This window comes from Gopherus evgoodei, chromosome 3, assembly GCF_007399415.2.
Source record: "Gopherus evgoodei ecotype Sinaloan lineage chromosome 3, rGopEvg1_v1.p, whole genome shotgun sequence".
Lineage (NCBI taxonomy): Eukaryota > Metazoa > Chordata > Testudines > Testudinidae > Gopherus > Gopherus evgoodei.
Window position 1 is genome coordinate 123,533,101 of NC_044324.1, and position 20,181 is coordinate 123,553,281.

At 44.8% G+C, this 20,181-nt stretch overlaps 1 protein-coding gene across 1 annotated transcript in view; it reads left to right on the forward strand.

Annotated features, from left to right (window-relative positions):
- The window catches only part of UST (uronyl 2-sulfotransferase), a 303,668-nt gene that overhangs the window by 181,887 nt on the left and 101,600 nt on the right, over positions 1-20,181 (forward strand). Inside the window, exon 5 of the mRNA XM_030556533.1 lies at positions 10,501-10,654. Coding sequence (XP_030412393.1) covers positions 10,501-10,654 — 154 coding nt within the window. The remainder of the gene's footprint in view (positions 1-10,500; positions 10,655-20,181) is intronic.

Consider the following 20,181-nt stretch of genomic DNA (forward strand, 5'->3'; position numbering starts at 1 on the left):
TTCTGGTGGACACCGGGAAGAATGGCAGCTGCAAAAACAGTTGGTAGTTCCAACTAAGTACCGGGGGAAGCTCTTAAGCTTAGCCCATGATCATCCCAGTGGCCATGCTGGGGTGAACAGAACCAAGGACCGGTTGGGGAAGTCTTTCCACTGGGAGGGGATGGGCAAGGATGTTGCTAAGTATGTCCGGTCTTGTGAGGTATGCCAAAGAGTGGGTAAGCCTCAAGACCAGGTCAAGGCCCCTCTCCAGCCACTCCCCATAATTGAGGTCCCATTTCAGCGAGTAGCTGTGGATATTCTGGGCCCTTTCCCAAAAAAGACGCCCAGAGGAAAGCAGTACGTACTGACTTTAGTGGACTTTGCTACCCGATGGCCAGAAGCAGTAGCTCTAGGCAACACCAGGGCTAACACTGTGTGCCTGGCCCTAACAGACATCTTTGCCAGGGTAGGTTGGCCCTCTGACATCCTTACAGATTCAGGGTCTAATTTCCTGGCAGGAACCATGGAAAAACTGTGGGAAACTCATGGGGTGAATCACTTGGTTGCCACCCCGTACCACCATCAAACCAATGGCCTGGTGGAAAGGTTCAATGGAACTTTGGGGGCCATGATACGAAAATTCATCAACGAATTCTCCAATAATTGGGACCTAGTGTTGCAGCAGTTGCTGTTTGCCTACAGGGCTGTACCACATCCCAGTTTAGGGTTTTCACCATTTGAACTTGTGTATGGTCACGAGGTCAAGGGGCCATTACAGTTGGTGAAGCAGCAATGGGAGGGGTTTACGCCTTCTCCAGGAACTAACATTCTGGACTTTGTAAGCAACCTACAAAGCACCCTCCAACACTCTTTAGCCCTTGCTAGAGAGAACCTAAAGAATGCTCAGGAAGAGCAAAAGGCCTGGTATGACAGACATGCCAGAGAACGTTCTTTCAGGGTAGGAGACCAGGTTATGGTCTTGAAGGTGCAACAGGCCCATAAGATGGAAGCATCATGGGAAGGGCCATTCACGGTCCAAGAGCGCCTGGGAACTGTAAACTACCTCATAGCATTTCCCAATTCCTCACTAAAGCCTAAAGTGTACCATGTTAATTCTCTCAAGCCTTTCTATTCCAGAGACTTACAGGTTTGTCAGTTTACAGTCCAGGGAGATGATGCTGAGTGGCCTGACGGTGTCTACTACGACGGGAAAAAAGACGGGGGCGTGGAAGAGGTGAACCTCTCAACCACCCTGGAACGTCTGCAGCGGCAACAAATCAAGGAGCTGTGCACTAGCTTCGCCCCATTGTTCTCAGCCACCCCAGGACGGACTGAACGGGCATACCACTCCATTGATACAGGTAATGCTCACCCAATCAAAACCCCACCCTACCGGGTGTCTCCTCATGCCCAAGCTGCTATAGAACGGGAGATCCAGAACATGCTACAGATGGGTATAATCCGCCCATCTACCAGTGCATGGGCATCTCCAGTGGTTCTGGTACCCAAACCAGATGGGGAAATACGCTTTTGCGTGGACTACCGTAAGCTAAATGCTGTAACTCGTCCGGACAACTATCCAATGCCACGCACTGATGAGCTATTGGAGAAGTTGGGACGTGCCCAGTTCATCTCTACAATAGACTTAACCAAGGGGTACTGGCAAGTACCGCTAGATGAACCTGCCAAGGAGAGGTCAGCATTCGTCACCCATGCGGGGGTGTATGAATTCAATGTCCTTCCTTTCGGCCTTCGAAATGCACCCGCCACCTTCCAGAGGCTGGTAGATGGTCTACTAGCTGGACTGGGAGAATTTGCAGTTGCCTACCTCGATGATGTGGCCATTTTTTCAGACTCCTGGCCTGAACACCTACTCCACCTGGAAAAGGTCTTTGAGCGCATCTGGCAGGCAGGACTAACTGTTAAGGCCAAAAAGTGTCAAATAGGCCAAAACAGAGTGACTTACCTGGGGCACCAGGTGGGTCGAGGAACCATAAACCCCCTACAGGCCAAGGTGGATGCTATCCAAAAGTGGCCTGTCCCAAGGTCAAAGAAACAGGTCCAATCCTTCTTAGGCTTGGCCAGATACTACAGGCGATTTGTACCACACTACAGCCAAATCGCTGCCCCATTGACCGACCTGACCAAAAAGACCCAGCCAAATGCCGTTAAGTGGACTAATGAGTGTCAAAAGGCCTTTACCCAGCTTAAGGTGATGCTCATGTCTGACCCTGTGCTCAGGGCCCCGGACTTTGACAAGCCATTCCTAGTAACCACAGATGCATCTGAGCGTGGTATAGGAGCAGTGCTCATGCAGGAAGCAACAGATCACAACTTCCATCCTGTCGTGTTTCTCAGCAAGAAACTGTCTGAGAGGGAAAGTCACTGGTCAGTCAGTGAAAAGGAATGCTATGCCATTGTGTACGCCCTGGAAAAGCTACGCCCATATGTTTGGGGACGGCGGTTCAAACTACAAACTGACCATGCTGCACTAAAGTGGCTTCATACTGCCAAGGGGAACAACAAGAAACTTCTTCGTTGGAGTTTAGCTCTCCAAGATTTTGATTTTGAAATTCAACACATCACAGGAGCTTCTAACAAAGTTGCTGATGCACTCTCCCGTGAGAGTTCCCAGAATCCAGTAGTTAAAAAGTGTTCTTGAAATGTAAAAGTCTGTTAGTTATATACTTAGTAGTATATGTAAAGGTGCATGTGTTGTATTAATCTGTTTATTTTCAAGTTCTAGAAGGAAATTGCCGCCAGTGAGCTTCCCCACTGTCTGCAATTTGGGGGGCGTGTCATAAACAGATAGCTAAGGGTTAATGTCTCTTTCACCTGAAACACCTGACCAGAGAACCAATCAGGAGACCGGATTTTTTCAACTTTGGGTGGAGGGAATTGTGTGTCTGGCGTCTTTGTTTTCTGGCTGCCTGCTTTCTCTGAGCTTTGGAGAAGTATTTCTGTTTTCTAATCTTCTGTTTCTAAGTGTAAGGACAAAGAGATCAGATAGTAAGTTATATGGTTTCTTTTCTTTGGTATTTGCATGAATATAAGTGCTGGAGTGCTTTGATTTGTATTCTTTTTGAATAAGGCTGTTTATTCAATATTCTTTTAAGCAATTGACCCTGTGTTGTATCATCTTAATATAGAGAGAACATTTGTATGTATTTTTCTTTCTTTTTATATAAAGCTTTCTTTTAAGACCTGTTGGAGTTTTTCTTTACTTCAGGGAAATTGAGTCTGTACTCACCAGGGAATTGGTGGGAGGAAGAAATCGGGGAGATCTGTGTGTTGGATTTGCTAGCCTGATTGGAAAGTACTATTTGTTTCCAGGATTGGAAACAGAGAAGGGGAGTCCCTCTGTGTAGTTTCACAGAGCTTGTGTCTGTGGATCTCTTCAGGAGCACCTGGAGGGGGGAAGGGAAAAAGGATTATTTCCCTTTGTTGTGAGACTCAAGGAATTTGGGTCTTGGGGTCCCAGGGAAGGTTTTTCAGGGGGACCAGAGTGCCCCAAAACACTCTAATTTTTTGGGTGGTGGCAGCAGGTACCAGGTCCAAGCTGGTAACTAAGCTTGGAGGTTTTTCATGCTAACCCCCATATTTTGGACGCTAAGGTCCAAATCTGGGACTAAGGTTATGATATGGGACCCTCCTATGATTAAAGTTTGCCTTGAGCAACGGCTTGTGTGCGTTCCTTACAGGATGGTCCTGAATAACATCAGACCGATGCGCCCTCAACACCATTTCCCAGGGTTACACACTACGATTTGTCTCACCCTGCCCTCCCACCGACAGCAGGGGGGATCAGTCGCATTTACCCTTGCTACAGCAGAAAGTGGGTCGGCTCCTCAGCTTGGGAGCTGTGGAGAAGGTTCCATGGGAGTTCCGGGGGAAAGGGTTTTATGCCCATTACTTCCTGATCCCCAGGGCGAAAGGGGGGCTCAGGCCCATCCTGGATCTGTGAGACCTCAGTCGGCTCATGGCAAAATGCTAGTTCCGCATGGTCTCTCTGGTGTATATCATACCCTCTCTGGACCTTGGCAATTGGTATGCTGCCCTGGACCTTCAGGACACAGACTTCCATATCCATATATTCGAGGGGCACAGATGCTTCCTCTGTTTCCTAGTGGGACAGGACCACTACCAATTTACGGTCCTTCCGTTTGGCTTGTCCACTGCACCCAGCGTATTCACGAAGTATATGGCAGTAGTGGCAGCCTATCTCAGAGGCCAAGGGGTACAGATATTCCCCTACCTCGACAACTGGCTGCTCAAGGGCAACTTGCGGTACAAAACCACATGGACCTGCTCTTAGCTATGTGTGCCAACCTAGGCCTCTTAGTGAACGAAGCCAAGTCGACATTGGTTCCGGTGCGGCTCATAGAATTCATAGGTGCTCTTCTGGATGCTTCCAAGGCCACAGCCTCCCTTCCCCTGGACAGGTTCCAGACCCTGAAGGGGCTTATAGCCTCTGTCGCAGAGTTCCCCGTCACCACGGCCAGGGCATGCCTGCAGCTCCTGGGCCGTGTGGTGGCATGCACGTGTATGGTCTGCCACACCAGGCTTTGGATGAGGCCCCTCCAACTCTGGTTGGCCTCAAAGTTCTCCCAAGCCCAGGACAAACTAGAAAAGGTCCTCTCGGTACCGGCGTGGGTGATCACCACGCTACAGTGGTGGTCATGCCCAGCCAATATGCTCCGGGGAATTCCCTTCTGGGACTCGACCCCGTCACTAGACCTCGTGTCCGACTCGTCGGACCTGGACTCAAGAGCCCACATAGGGAACTCACAGACCCAAGGGATGTGTTCGGTCGTGGAGCTGTGTCATAAACAGATAGCTAAGGGTTAATGTCTCTTTCACCTGAAACACCTGACCAGAGAACCAATCAGAAAACCGGATTTTTTCAACTTTGGGTGGAGGGAATTGTGTGTCTGGCGTCTTTGTTTTCTGTCTGCCTGCTTTCTCTGAGCTTTGGAGAAGTAGTTCTGCTTTCTAATCTTTTGTTTCTAAGTGTAAGGACAAAGAGATCAGATAGTAAGTTATATGGTTTCTTTTCTTTGGTATTTGCATGAATATAAGTGCTGGAGTGCTTTGATTTGTATTCTTTTTGAATAAGGCTGTTTATTCAATATTCTTTTAAGCAATTAGCCCTGTATTGTATCACCTTAATACAGAGAGACCATTTGTATTTTTTCTTTCTTTTTTTATATAAAGCTTTCTTTTAAGACCTGTTGGAGTTTTTCTTTACTTCAGGGAAATTGAGTCTGTACTCACCAGGGAATTGGTGGGAGAAAGAAATCAGGGGAGATCGGTGTGTGTTGAATTGGCTAGCCTGATTTTGCATTCCCTCTGGGGGAATAGGAAAGTCCTTTTTGTTTCCAGGATTGGGAACGGAGAGGGTAGTTTCACAGAGCTTGTGTCTGTGTATCTCTCCAGGAGCACCTGGAGGGGGGAAGGGAAAAAGGATTATTTCCCTTTGTTGTGAGACTCGAGGGATTTGGGTCTTGGGGTCCCCAGGGAAGGTTTTTCAGTGGGACCAGAGTGCCCCAAAACACTCTAATTTTTTGGGTGGTGGCAGCAGGTACCAGGTCCAAGCTGGTAGCTAACCACGCTACAGTGGTGGTCATGCCCAGCCAATATGCTCCGGGGAATTCCCTTCTGGGACTTGACCCCGTCACTAGATCTCGTGTCCGACTCGTCGGACCTGGACTCAAGAGCCCACATAGGGAACTCACAGACCCAAGGGATGTGTTCGGTCGTGGAGCTGTCCCTTCACATAAATGTCAGGGAACTCAGGACAATAGGCTTTGTGTGGCGTTCAGTTCCCAGCTGTGTGGCAAGGTGATCAGAGTACTCACCTGCAGCAGCGCCACAATATTTTACATCAACAGGCAAGGCGAGACGAGGTCCTCTGCCTGGAAGCCCTCAGCCTATGGGAGTTCTGTATAGCCATGACATCTCCCTGAAGGCTTTCCACCTGCCAGGCGTCAGCAACACACAGGCTGATTGCTTGAGCAGGGTTTTCTCCTCCCAGTACGAGTGGTTACTCCACTCCGGAGGTCACTTGTCAGCTCTTCCGAGCGTGGGGCGCTCCCCAAGTATACCTGTTTGTGACCTGACAGAACCGCTGTTGCCACGGGTTCTGTTCTGGGTGGGGGTGGGCAAGAACGCAATCTCATATGCCTTCCTCCTGTCATGGTCGGGTCAATTCCTTTACGCCTTTCCCCCATTTCCCCGCATTGGCAAGGTCCTGGAGAAAGTGAAAATGGACAAGGTGCACGTCGTCCTGATTGCCCCAGCTTGGTCCCAGCAACATTGGTACGGGATTCTCTTGGGCTTGCTTGTGGCCTCTCTGTGGCTGTTGCCGCTCTGCCCTGACCTACTGTCCCAGGACCAGGGCCGCCTCCTCCACCCCAATCTGGCCACCCTCCATTTGACAGCATGGCTGATCAACAGCTAGATGTGGAGGAGAGAAGGTGTTTGGAAGGGATCAGGCATGTACTCCTTGAAAGTAGAAAGCCATCCACACACCAAGCCTACCTGGCGAAGTGGTCCAGGTTCTCCTAGTGGGTAGGAGAGTCGGGTACTTCCCCAATGTCTGCCCTGCTCCAACTTATCCTCGAGTACCTCCTTCACCTTAGAACTCAAGGCCTGGCCCCTTCTTCTGTCAGGGTGCACCTGGCGGCTATTTCGACGTTCCATCCGCCGGTCCAGGGTTGCTTAGTTTTCTCCCATGCCATGACTGGGCATTTCCTCAAAGGGCTAGACCAGTCCTTTCCTTATACTAGAGCCCCTGTCTCTCAGTAGGATCTAAATTTGGTGTTATCCCGCCTCACGGGGCCCTCATTTGAACCCCTGGCCATATGCTCATGGTCTCCCCTTTCATGGAAGATAGCCTTCCTCGTGGCCATCACGCCAACCTGGCAGCTCTCGGAGCTCAGTGCCTTGACCTGCGACCTTCTTTACACAGTCTTTCACAAGGACAAGGTTCAGCTCTGCCCACATCCAGCATTCCTCCCTAAGGTGGTCTCCACTTTTCACATGGGCCAGGACGTCTTCCTGCCTATCCTCTGCCCCAAACATCATGCCTCTAACGAGGAACATCATTCCATATGCTCGATGTGTGCAGAGTCCTGACTTTTTATCTGGATTGGACTAAGCCGTTCTGCAGGTCTTCACAACTCTTTGTTGCTTCGGCCGAGTGCATGAGGGGTCAATTGATCTCCACCCAGAGGTTTTTCCAGTGGATTACATCGTGCATCCACACATGCTACCACCTAGCAGGGGTTCCCACACCACCTATCATAAGGGCTCACTCGATAAGGTGTCAGGCCTCCTCGGTGGCCCTTGTGGCCCATGTCCCTATCTAGGACATCTGTAGAGCAGCTCCCTGATCCTCAGTACACACATTCACGTCACGCTATGCAATCGTCTCCCATGCCAGAGATGGTGCTGGTTTCGGTAGGGCTGTGCTTCAGCCAGAGAATCTATGAACACCTACCACCTATGTGGGTAGCTTGCAATCACCTACTGTGGAATACACATGAGCAAGCACTCAAAGAAGAAAGGACAGTTACCTGTTCCGTAACTGGTGTTCTTAGAGATGTGTTGCTCATGTCTATTCCACATCCTGCCCTCCTGCCCCTCTGTCAGAGTTGATCTGGCAAGAAGACACTGAGACTGGGGGGAGCAGGTGGCTCCCCTTACAGTGCACTATAGAGGCGCCACTCCAGGGGTTGCAGCAGTGCTCCCCCTATTGGTACTGCTGAGGTAAAATCTTTCAGCACTGGTGCACGTTGGTGCGCACGCACACGTACTGTGGGATAGATATGAGCAACATATATCAAAGAATGCAAGTTACGGAACAGGTGACTGTCCTTTATTAGCAAAAGGTCCTCACACTGAAAACTTAAATAGGAATATAGGACTGGAAGAGACTTCCTGGGTAGTTGAATCCGCCTCCTGGTATTATAGACAACCTTGTCATATAATCCTGTTCAATAATTTATCAAGCCCCATTTTAAAACTAGTCAGGTTGCTTGCCTCCAGTACTCCTATTTGGAGGCTATTCCAGAATCTCAGTCTTCTGATGGTTGGAAACCACCTGATTTCCAGTTAACATTTCTCCAGGGCCAGTTTATGCCCATTTGTTCTTGTGACAACATTGTCTTTCAGTTTAAATAGCTCTTCTCCCTCCATGATGTTTACTTCCCTCGTGTATTTATCCAGAGCAACCATAGCCCCTCTCAGCCTTTGTTCTGCTAGCCTAACAAGCAAGTCACTTTTTGACTCCTCTCCTACAGTAGGCTATCAATTTTCCTGGTGATCCTAGTAGTTCTCTGCACTTGTCCTAGTTTGAATTAATCTTCCTTGAATAATATTTACTTTGATTTTACTGATGTTTATACTATATAGCATATATATTTATAATTATATTGAGTTTACTTTGCTGATCTTTGTTGCTTCTGTTAATACTCTAAAGACCTTGTTTCCTGGAAGCATTAGTATATATCATGGCAGGCAGCTGTTGCTTGCCATGAATATTTGCATTCTGGAGCTGAACTGTTTAGGTAATCATATAAACACAGCTTATAATGCTTCAGACTCCAAACTTCTGTTAGAAAAAATGCATGTCAGTACAAATGCCAAAACAGACTTAATTTTGAAAGAGGTCCACATTAATAAAGTGCTCTAATCAGGAAGTAAGTAACATCCTGGTTTCTAAATCTGGAAGTTCAGTTTTTGTGTTGTCTCTGCAATTACAAATTATGGCACTGAAGCTGCAAAAGCTGATCTCAAATACCAAGCCAACTGCTCACATGCATTAAGTTAGTCGTGTATAAGCACTTGCAGACTTTACTCACTGGTCAGTGGGCACATACAGAAGATGGTGCAAACTTTATTCAGTTCACTGGGAGGTCTAAGAATAAATATCAAGTACGCATTGCTGTACACATTTTTATTTCTTTTTTACTAAAATTCACATTTTAAAAACTTTTTGCAGGTTCTGTATTTATAAAATGTTCTGACATTTCATTCTCATGTCTTTAATTTAGAAAATTAAGAGGAACTTCAAAATTAGTTTTATTTCCCTCTTGCTAAATTACAATTGCAATTCAGTTTTTCCCCCCTGAAACTTTGGGTTCCAATTCAGAAAAGTATCCTTATTCACAAATTCATGCTATGTGCTTATGTTCTATCAAACTCAGTGGCACTTAAGCATCTGCTTAAGTGCTTTCATGAATCAACATGTCATTTTATCATTTTTAAATACTAAAACATTCCCCCTTATCCTTAGTTCAGGCAAGTTCCCAGTTGGCCCCACCCTAGGAATACCTCTCTCCCAACAGGCTCTACTCCCGTTTTGCTGTCTTGAGGCTTTTGTAGCCTGCAATATCTCCTTTTCACTTCAGATATTTTGGCTGAAGGAGGAACACAAGCAACTTTCCTTCTCTCAGTATTGGGTTGGTGAGGTAAGCCCGTTCTCCTGAAGATGGTTTATTGAATTGAGAAATATGATTACTTTTTCAGCACACTGAAAACAAAAGATAGGACAGCTGATTCTCTACCCTACCTTCCCCCAACATTAAATTAGCGGAAAGGGGAGATTATAAACCGTTGCCTCAACCCCTGGGAGATAACAAAATAGAGTTCCCAGCATCTATTGTGAGGATGTTCTCGGTCTGCAGAGGAAGCCCTGATTTATGGCTTCATCTGCAAGATCTGGGGGCTTAGGTTGCACTTTGCTTTTGTTTTAATGATGGTCCCAACTTTCTCTACCCCTTCCTTTTCCTTAAACCTCTATGTACTGGTGATTCATATTTTAAGTTCTTTGAGGCAGGGGTTGTCTCTTCCTTTATAGATAGATAGATATCTCACCATGCAAAGTTAAGGTGCTAAATAAATACTTAATAGCCATTAACGAAAATAAGTAAAAAGATTTGTATAAGCCACAGCATATAAAAACAAGGCATTCCACCCAGCTCTGTGAAGCATGATTTGAGTTCTTTCACTTTTTCCAAGTGAACGTTGCTGCAACAAGATTGAGCATTGCCAGCTGGCATCTCTCAGATCATGGCCTTCATTTAAAAGATGAATGTGCTTGCAGGGCCACCTTGTAGAACTCCATGGATTGCATTTTGCTTTCATTTTGGCCACCCAGATGGGAAATCAGTACATGGAAATAGGAATCCAAAGGACCAGATTTAACTGCAGAAAGTACTTGAACTGAAAAATTCAAGGAGAGAACCCAAGTAGAATAATAGTTGGCATAGTTGCTCTTCATAGTAGGGAACTTTTCTCTGGCTGAAATGTGTGTATCTTAATACAATACTGTACTTACCTTCCAGCTTAAAGGGGCCTGATGCACTCTTAGAAGGAGCTGAGGCACTGTTACGATCGATAAGGGCCTTCATACAACTTCTAAACTTGCATAGAGAACACCTTTTTAAAGCATTTGATTGTGAGATATGAATGTATGTTTGCAAACATCTAATGAGATCTACACATTTCCCCCACCAGGTTTGGAGGAGAACAGCCAGTGTACATCAATATTATTAGGGATCCTGCCAACCGATTTTTATCCAACTATTTTTTCCGTCGATTTGGAGACTGGAGAGGGGAGCAGAATCATATGATCCGCACCCCAAGTATGAGGCAAGAAGAAAGATATCTAGTAAGTTCTTTGAAATTAAAGGCTGTTAACAAAATACTTATTTGTTCATCATCCAATTACGTAATTACAAAAAATTGAAACAGGATGCTTGAAAAGTTAGAGAATGAGTTATCTTTAGTCTCCCTTCAGTCATTCCTGGTGTCGGGGTTCATGTTAAGTTGTATGGTTTTGATTTTAATCAGACTGTATAGTGCGTACGCTGCTTTGGTCAGGAATATAATTATCTATTTGTCATGTTAGAGAGACAAGGTGGGTGAGGTAATATCTTTTATAGGACCAACTTATGTTGGTGAGAGACCAATTTTTGAGTTTAAGCAGAGCTCTTCTGCATACAACAATGGAAGATATCGAATTTGTCAAGATAACTGTGAGCCTGGTCCAACTGCCTGAGGCTTTCTACTTACTTAATTAGCATTGGATTAGGCCCTGTATTTGTCATGCTGGATATTTAAATAGCTTTTGAGACTGAGACCAAGAATGTCAATCATGCAGTTTCGCTAGAGCATGGGTTCTCTCTCTCTCAAAAAAAAAATAATAATAATAATAATTTGGTCACCTCAGAGTGCAACCACCAACTCTCACTGGTGGCCACACTGACACTTTTCCCTAAAGTACTTAATTAACTTTAAGAAAAACAATTAAATATGCACAGATACACATCCAAATCATTGTAATTTATATTTGTAGGGTTTTTTAGCAGACTCAATAATAAAAATAATGCTGCCTCCCCCTTTGGAAGTGATATTTGTATCTTTGTTAATATTACAGCACACTTAGTAGCTACTGGGAGGCTATGAACATTGATTTGATTTTTAACAAACATACAAGTATCACTTTTCACAGGTAGCTAGTAAGTCTGGTGTGAAAAGTGATATGTGCATGTTTGCTAATATCACTTTTCTCAGCAAGCCCCAGGACTCATCAGGCCCTGGATGGGGGGGCCACAAGGGAAGGTGGCAGGAGTCAGAGGATGGATGCAAGATCGGGGATCCAGTGGGGGCCCAGGGCAATGGGGGGGATGGATGTGGGGCTATGGGAAGCAGCAGGGATGATGGGGATGGGTGATGAGTCCAGCTGTCACATGGTCAAAGCCAGGGCCTGGTGTCTGTTGCCATGCAGCCAGAGCCCAGAGCTGGTGACTGGAACCAGGGATCAGAGCCTGCTGCCACATGGCCAGAGCCAGGAGCTGGGTGCCAAAGCCCAGGGCTGCGTGGCTGGAGCCAGGAGCCAGCACTTTCTGCTGCATGACTGGAGCCAGCACTTTCTGCTGAACGGCCAGAGGTTGGCACCCAGGGCCAGCTCTGCCACCACAGGGCCAGAGCTCGGGAACAGAGCTGTGGGTTTGCGTCTGCTGCTATGCAGCTGGGGCAAGAGATCAGCGCCAGGGGCTGGGGCCGCACGGCTGGAGCTGCTGGTCGGTGCTTGCCACTGCACGGCTGGAGCTTGGGACTGGAGCCAGGGGGCAGCGTCTGCTGCCACACAGCTGGAACCAGAGGCCGGAGGCTAAAGCCCCACAGCTGGAGGCCAGGGCCATATAGCCAGAGCCGGGGGTTCAGTACCCACTGCCCCACAGTCGGAGCCTGGGGCTGTGGCTGCTGGAACCTGCCACCGAAACCACCTCCCCCCAAGATGGGTCAAGAACTCACCTTACTCCTGCCTCGTTGTGCCCCACCTCTCTCCAGAGGTGGTGCAGGGCACTGCACATCCAGGAGCAACAAGAAGGGAGTGTGAGGGTCTGATGCTTTGCTCCCCTACCCTCCCTATCACTGCCCAGGAGGCTGTTGTGGCCACATGAAAACTTCCTGGTAGCCGCATTTGAGAAACGTTGGACTAGAGTGCTTAAGAAATTTGGGTGAGCCTAAAAATTTCATGTTCTTCCTGTAAAGCTCAAGTAGATTCAGCCAGCTGCAAGTGGTGTCTTTCACAGACTGATCTGATTCCAATTCTTGTTTTTCTTTGATCAGCTTTCTTTGGTAACATAAATGCTACTAGTGGCTGACCTTCTGTTCTGTGGAATATACCTGTGCTAATTTTGTGGGTTTTGCATTGATACTGCATGTGCTTAGCAACTTGAGAACAGTACAGACTGCTTGAGGTGACCTGTTGCACACCCCTCTCCAATGTGTAGTATACACATAATTTCCCACTAAAGACAAAAATATGGGGTTACATCCTGATCCCATCTCAGTCAGTGGTGAAACCTCCCAATGGCTGCACCATTACCAGATTTCACCCATGATTACCTAACACATTGGGTGTCATTAGGTATAAATATAAAGTGACATGTTAAAGAAAGGGTTATGAAAGCTAGAAATGACATTTTGTAATTAAATGTTCATTTGAAATTACGCTGCTTACAAGTTTCAGAAGTAAGCTTTAGCCTATTCCAGCACCTCGTAAGGTTGCTGTTTATTGCCACATGGATCGGTTCCAGTTTCTTTTTAATTTAATTCTTTTTCCAGATCTGTGATTTTCCTCACCAGCTGAAGTGCTACAGTGCTTACTTCAGAGTTCAGAGACACCCAAGGAAAAGGATCTCTAGGGCACATTTGTGATAGGACAACCTGCTGCCTTATTATGTGACCTTATAGAAAGTGATATGAGAAATCATCAAGTCTAGTCCTCTGCGCTGTGGCAGGACCAAATAAACCTAGACCACCTCTGATAGGTGTTTGTCTAATGTGTTCAGAAAAACCTCCAATGACACCATATTCCAGAGCTTAACTACCCTAATAGTTAAAGTTTTCCCAAATATCCAATGTAAATCTCCTTAGCTGCAGATTAAGCTGATTACTTCTTGTCCTACCTTCAGTGGACATGGAGAAGAAGTGATCACAGTCCTCTTTATAGCAACCCTCAACATATTTGATGACTGATATCAGGTTCCTCCTCAGTCTTCTTTTCTCAAGACTAAACATGCCCAGTTTTTTAAACTTTTCCTCAGAGGTCAGGTTTTCTAAAGTGTTTTTATCATTTTTTTGCTCTCCTCTGGACTTTCTTCAATTTGTCCACATCTTTCCTAAAGTGTGGTACCCACAGTTGGACGCAGTACTGCAGCTGAGGTCTACCCAGTGCTGTGTTGAGCAGGACAATTACATCCCATTTCTTACATATGGCACTCCTGTTAATACATCCTACGATGGATGTTGTGCAGGCGAATATTATAACAAGGTTCAAAAAAGAATTAGATAAGTTCATGGAGGATAGCCCCATCAGTGGCTATTAGTCAAGATGGTCAGGGACATAACCTCATGTTCTGCGTGTCCCTAAACTTCCAGCTGCCAGAAGCTGGGACTTGATGATAGAGGATGGATCACTCAATAAATTGCCTTGTTCTTTTCATTCCCTCTGAAGCATCTGGCACTGGCCGCTGTCAGAAGACAGGACAATTGGTCTGACCCAATATGGCCATTCTTATGTTTGTACGAATGATATTAGCCTTTTTCACAGATGCACATGTTGACTCATTCGGTTTGTGATCCAGTATAACCCGCACATCCTTTTCAGCAGTTCTACTGCCTAGCCAGTTATTTTCTGTTTTGTAGTTGTGGATTTGATTTTTTTCCTTCCTAAGTGAAGTAATTTCACCTAGACTACATTTCCCTTGTTTGGTTATGAAAATGTAATGCAAGACTATGTCAAAAGCCTTACTAAAATCAAGTTACAGTTGAACATCTACTGCTTCCCTCCTATCTACGAGGCCAGTATTTTAAAGAAAACAAAGTAAGTTTTTTGGAGGGGCAAGGAAGTAGATGAGGTACAAAATGTTCTGTATCCTTTTTCATACCACAATTCTGAATTACTTCTGCACATCACAATTCAAAATATTTGTTTCAATAGCCATCCTAGATGAGGTCAGTTTTACCTAAACAAGGCTATGTTTTTGCATATAGCTGAGCTGTGGGTTTTTTTGTTTGTTTTGTTTTTGGCTCTGTTACTTTTATCATATGACTGCTTGGGGTGCTTGCATGAGTTACACTAAGCATTTAAAAATATTATCACATCTATATAATTAAAAACTCATTTGAAAGTGTTTCTGCGTTTACTAAATGTCAGGGGATATTAAGAAGCCTCTGAGTCATCTTGGGTCATTGTTGACGTTCTCGTACTTGCACTTGGAAGGCAGACTAACAGCTTTTCATTCTGTGTGCAACGTGTGTGTGTGTTTGCGTTCTGTGGTGTGTGTATAGGACAGAACAGTTGGGAAAGTATTTATACTAGAGTCATCATGCCTTCCCTTTAGGAAAAAATAGGTGGTTACTGGTACACTTTGTACTTTATTCTGCAAGGTCCTTACTGCCCTTTCCTGTCATTTAAGTGGGAGATATGGTGATTGGCACCTCAATGCTTAATAACAGGTGAGCATTTTATAAGACTTCATGCAATTTAACCCAGTCTTTAAGACTTATGATTCACCAAATACATAAAGTTTCAGTATATTTACTTCCAACAGGCACTGTAACAGGATTGGAACTTCATAGCCGTGGATGATTCCTTAGTTATCCCTCCTGCTTTAAATGTTAATGGCAGAATGGGAAAACCATGACCATTGTTGTACTCTGGCAAGTCTTCACACACACACATAGGTTTGGTCCATACATACTTGCATGAACACAGAAGTTACAGGCACAAGGAGAAAATATATAGTAGTAGAAGGCCAGTAAAATGTTGGTGTCAGTAGCCCATTGTCTTGCTCAAAGAGCATTTTGTTGTTTTAGATTAAAAAATATTTTTTTTTGTTTTAATTTTCACTGTTCATAATGCTCTATTAGAAGTCTGGAAACAAAATTTTCCCCTTTTGGATTCTGTCGTCCTCCTTTTGGCAAACTTTGATTGTCAGATGTCTTATGCAGAGAGGGTTGTTATTCATGTCTGAGTAAAGTACAGGCCAGCTGCCAGTGAAATTCATTTTAACAAAAGTCAGTCATTCAGAATGTTAACAATTTTTAAGATGTGCTGTCTAATCAAATTTCATAGTATGTAACTGCATCTTAACCCTTTCCCTTGTAGCCCAAAGAGGTGCATGCTTCTACTTTTAACTGAGATTATGGGTTTTATGCTTGATCTAACTGTGAAGAAAATAAGTATACAATTTTTACCCCTGGACATACAGCATTGCAGCCTTTTAGCATACTACTGATCCTTGGGCAAGTTTCTGCCTTCAACCCTCCACATTTACATCCTAAAGATTTTCTTTGGATGAAAACTAGCCAAATAGTGTGTGTGAGGGAGGCCTTCTCTTTTTAGGGGAAGTGTGGGGTTTCAGAGGGTCATCTTAGTTTTGGGTAACCCCTCCTAAAGCTCTTTAAATGCAAAGCATTGCATTATAAGTGAGCTGCTCCTAGTGTAGTGGTAGTGTTGGTCATTGTGCTACACATAAACAACTTGGGATGGATTGTGCCAAACCATGTGCTGATGTGCAAAAAGAGAGGACATGAGTGAGGAGGACAGAAAAAAGATTTCCCTGTTCCCCTTCCCTTATGCCCCTGAACAGGGGCCAGGGAGAATACCAGTGCCTGGATTCCACATATATAAGAACAATGGGAGTCTAGCACAGATCACTATTCTAGCCTGCCAAAAAGGGAGGGGCGTCTGCTGGTTGGGCAGAAGGGAGTACAGGGCTGTGGTCCCAAGCTCATCCCACCCTACCCCTTTGTTTGGACCGTGTGAAATCTTGTATTCACATACTAGATATGGTATAGACAGCTGCTGCAAGGTGAGTTTCTCCACCCAGCTCAGCCAGTTCCTTGACCTGCAAAGAGCATTGTCTCTGCTGAAGTGATGTATACAGTGAATCATCTAAACAGCTTGGTCCTGGACTTTTCCAAAGTGTTGATGTTTTAGTGTGTGTGACAGTATATTGGGAAATGTCTGAAATCACCAATCCCTCTTCAATTAGGATTTCAAGCACATTCATTTGGGAACTGTCCCACCTTATGTTCCCATAAAATTAGTTCTTTTAGTCCTTTTGGACCAAAATCATTTGCTCAAATGTATTGACTCTGGAAACATTCAGTCTAGCCTAACTAAAGCAACTACATCATTCACAGCGCAGGTAAGGTAGCAGCTTTTAAAAGAAAACTCCATCCATGAATTTAGTTTAGGCTCTGGGCCTGAGAGATCAGAAGATAAGGACATCTCACAAAGAATATAAACTATATGTATTTGAAAACTTTTGATTACAGTTGTTCTTTCTAAACTTCCTGCTGGTCATGGCCAACTTTCAGAAACTGCTGGGAGCCTTTGAGATACGAGGAATGTGAAAGAGTGTTGTTTAGTTTGCTGTCGACATGGCCTCCAGGAGATATCAGGCCCCAGGAAATACTTAAGTCCTGGGTGCCCCTTAGCTATATTGTTTTTCCTATCTCCTTACATGTGTATAGTGCCTTCCAAGTGAGGATCTCAAAACAGCTTACAAATGTGAATTGATTAAACCTCACTTGACATGGGGAAACTGAGGCCCGGAGCAGTTAGAAGTGACTTGCCCAAGTTCACATAGTAAGAGTGTAATAGAGCCAGGAAAAATAATTTTTGAATCACCTGGTTCCCAGCCATGAGCTTTAACCATAAGACAATATTTTATGTACACCTCTACTTGATATAACTCTGTCCTCGGGAGCCAAAAAATCTTACCGCATTATAGGTGAAACCATGTTATATCGAAGTTGCTTTGATCCACCGGAGTGTGCAGCCCTCCCCCCCCCCCGAGCTCTGCTTTACCGCATTATATCCAAATTCGTGTTATATCGGGTTGCATTATATTGAGGTAGAGGTGTACCTTCTTTCTTTCTCCTCCAAACCTATGCACACGCAGAGGCCAGCATGCTCCCAGTGTTCTACCCCTGTGCTGAGATGACAGGTGGTATTCTTTGGATGTCTTTCAGTCTGTCCTGCAGTGCTGATGTTTAAATTTGCCAGCTGTAAATTCTCATTTGAAGATCACACAGTAGCTTCAATAACTAATGCTACTGTTCAGGATGCAGGCAGGGCGCTTCTCAAGTGTAGCCACCTGTCAGCTGATCCGATTAAAACAGTTTTTTTTCTTTTCTCTAATGAGTTCTTTTAATAGTCTCCAGCTGTTCTGTTTCTACATTAACTCTCTCAAAATAAATCTGTGTGCTTGTCTCATATTTGTTTAACTGTTCAGCGAATGTGTATGCTCTTAACAGAATTTTGTTCACTTAGATTTTCCCATTCTATATTAATCATTTGTAAAATCATAAAGGATCACTGTCAGATAACTAACCCCCCAAATTAGGTTGTGTTCTTTTTTAAAAAAAAAACAACTTTACAGAACATATTAACGGTAACCTTTTCTTGTCAGTGATTTTTTTTTAATGATTTTCCATTGCAGGGTTTGCAGCCCAAACACTGTAGTATGATCCTATTGCATGAGAACCACAAATGAATTCACTAATTTATTTTCAGTGACCAAGCTGAGCGAAGTGCAGTTGGTAAATAATAAATAACATAACAGTGAAAATTGGGTCTTGAAAATATTGTGTTCCAGCAACGTAAGATGGTTTTGGTAACACAGGTGAAGAGATTTGGATTTGATCAATGATTTTTAATCTGACACTTTTTCTTTCATTTGCTATATCATTCTGTGTTGCAGTTCTTTTCTTTAAAGGGCTATGTAGGGTAACCACAAAGTTTTGCTTCAGAATATAAGAATTAAGTCAGTTTTGTGGATGTTCAGCACTTTGTGATTGAGCATCTCAAACTATATTGCAAATATTAAGAAATTGCATGAGAAATTTAGGACCCAGGAAGCACTGAAGTCCTGGGTGTTAGTACTCTCAAATGCCATTGAAGTCAATGGTACCACAGGTGCTCAACACCACTGACTATCAGGTGACTTATAGTAGGAATCAACATTAGGCACCCAAGTCTGAAAATGTTGACCTTCATTTTTGCAGCTAGTTCAAGCAAGTTCTATACTATCCTTACGGCTGAAAAGAATATAATGTTTAAGCTCTTTTTTATTATTTTTTCAAAATACTGTTGTGTCTAGTTTATGCATGTGTGGCCATACTTTCTCTTTCAGCTCACAGCCCAAAGACCAGGCTGTGTGCTGGGTATCTCTGCAGGAGAAGAAATCTTATAGTGGAAGACCGAAATGGAAAGGTCACCAAGTCTGGTGTTTGTAAGCCCTCGTGGGTGTGGATGGCATTTGTCACAGTGACATTTTATCATCGTGTGTGAAGGGATATTGCACAAGCGAAACAATGGGGACAAGGAAATATATGTTTTTGCCAGGAGTCCCTGTCACAAGCAGACCCATCACAAGCCAAATGTGAGGTACAGTGTGTGCATGTGCACACATCTCCATATACTACAGGGGAACATCCCTTGTGCTCCCAGTAATCCTCCTCTACCCATATACCCTGTTGATCAGTGCCAACAAGACAGATGGAACTGACAGGACCATTCTCTTCCCCTTAGATTCTGACTCTAAAGGTGGGTAAGCTAGCAGGCGGGAGAGCTGAAGGCTACAGGCTCGCTCTCTCTTTCCCGCTCTGCTCCCCACGAGGAAAGGCAGGGAAGCCAGTAGGGGGACAGCCCTTTTTGTAGGAGAAGGGAGGCACATGGAGCATCTTGGACACTATTTCTCCCATCAGGTGCTGGTGCTGCCTCACCTACGTGGCAGAAAGGTGAAAAGTTTGCTCAGGAACAGATTCTGTTTGACATTTGGTGATTGCTAAAACTGATGTGTTCAATGAGGGTTTCTTCAGTGTTGCATTGCTTGAAAGAGGAAGGGAACATTCCTTCCCTGAATGAGATATTAGCTATTTTCCTCATGAGAGGCACTACTTGCTTGGGACTTGTTTTCACAAGGCAGGAAGGGCATGAGTGGGATTTGCAAGTCTTGAAGACACCACTTTAGGATGTCCAGTACTACTTGATGAATGAATGTACTGAACTCCAAGAATGCAGGCAGGCTCTTGGTGGGTGGACATATGTGGAGTGGATCCAGTTTGTCTGCACCGCTTGCATCACGTTCTGATGCAAATGCACATGCCGCTGTGATATTACACTTTCTCATCATTTATCAGTTGCTGGGATGATGTCAAAGCAGAACCTGTCTTCATTTCTCTCTCCTTCTCTTCCCCTCTCTCTAGGGTTATGAGGTGTCTGGTTTTCGACCGGAACGCCTGGTGGAAAAGGGACCCTGGCGGCTCCGGTCAGTACCGCCAACCAGGCCATTAAAAGTCTGGTCGGTGGCGCAGCTGGGGCCAGGGGCTAAGGCATGGCCTCTAGGAGAAACTTTTATTTTGAAATACAAAGGTATTTGTTTCAATAAGTGAGTACCTTAGGGGTACTTTCATTTTCTTCTTAAAATATAATTGAACATTCTTCTCTTCAATTCCTCTTGCAGTGTTTTCTGCACTCTTGACAAAAGGATTTCTAGAGACAAGGTGGATGAGGTAATATCTTTTATTGGGCCAACTTCTGTTGGTGAGAGAGACAAGCTTTTGAACTATACAGAGCTCTTCTTCAGGTCTGGATAAGGTATCAGAGCTAAA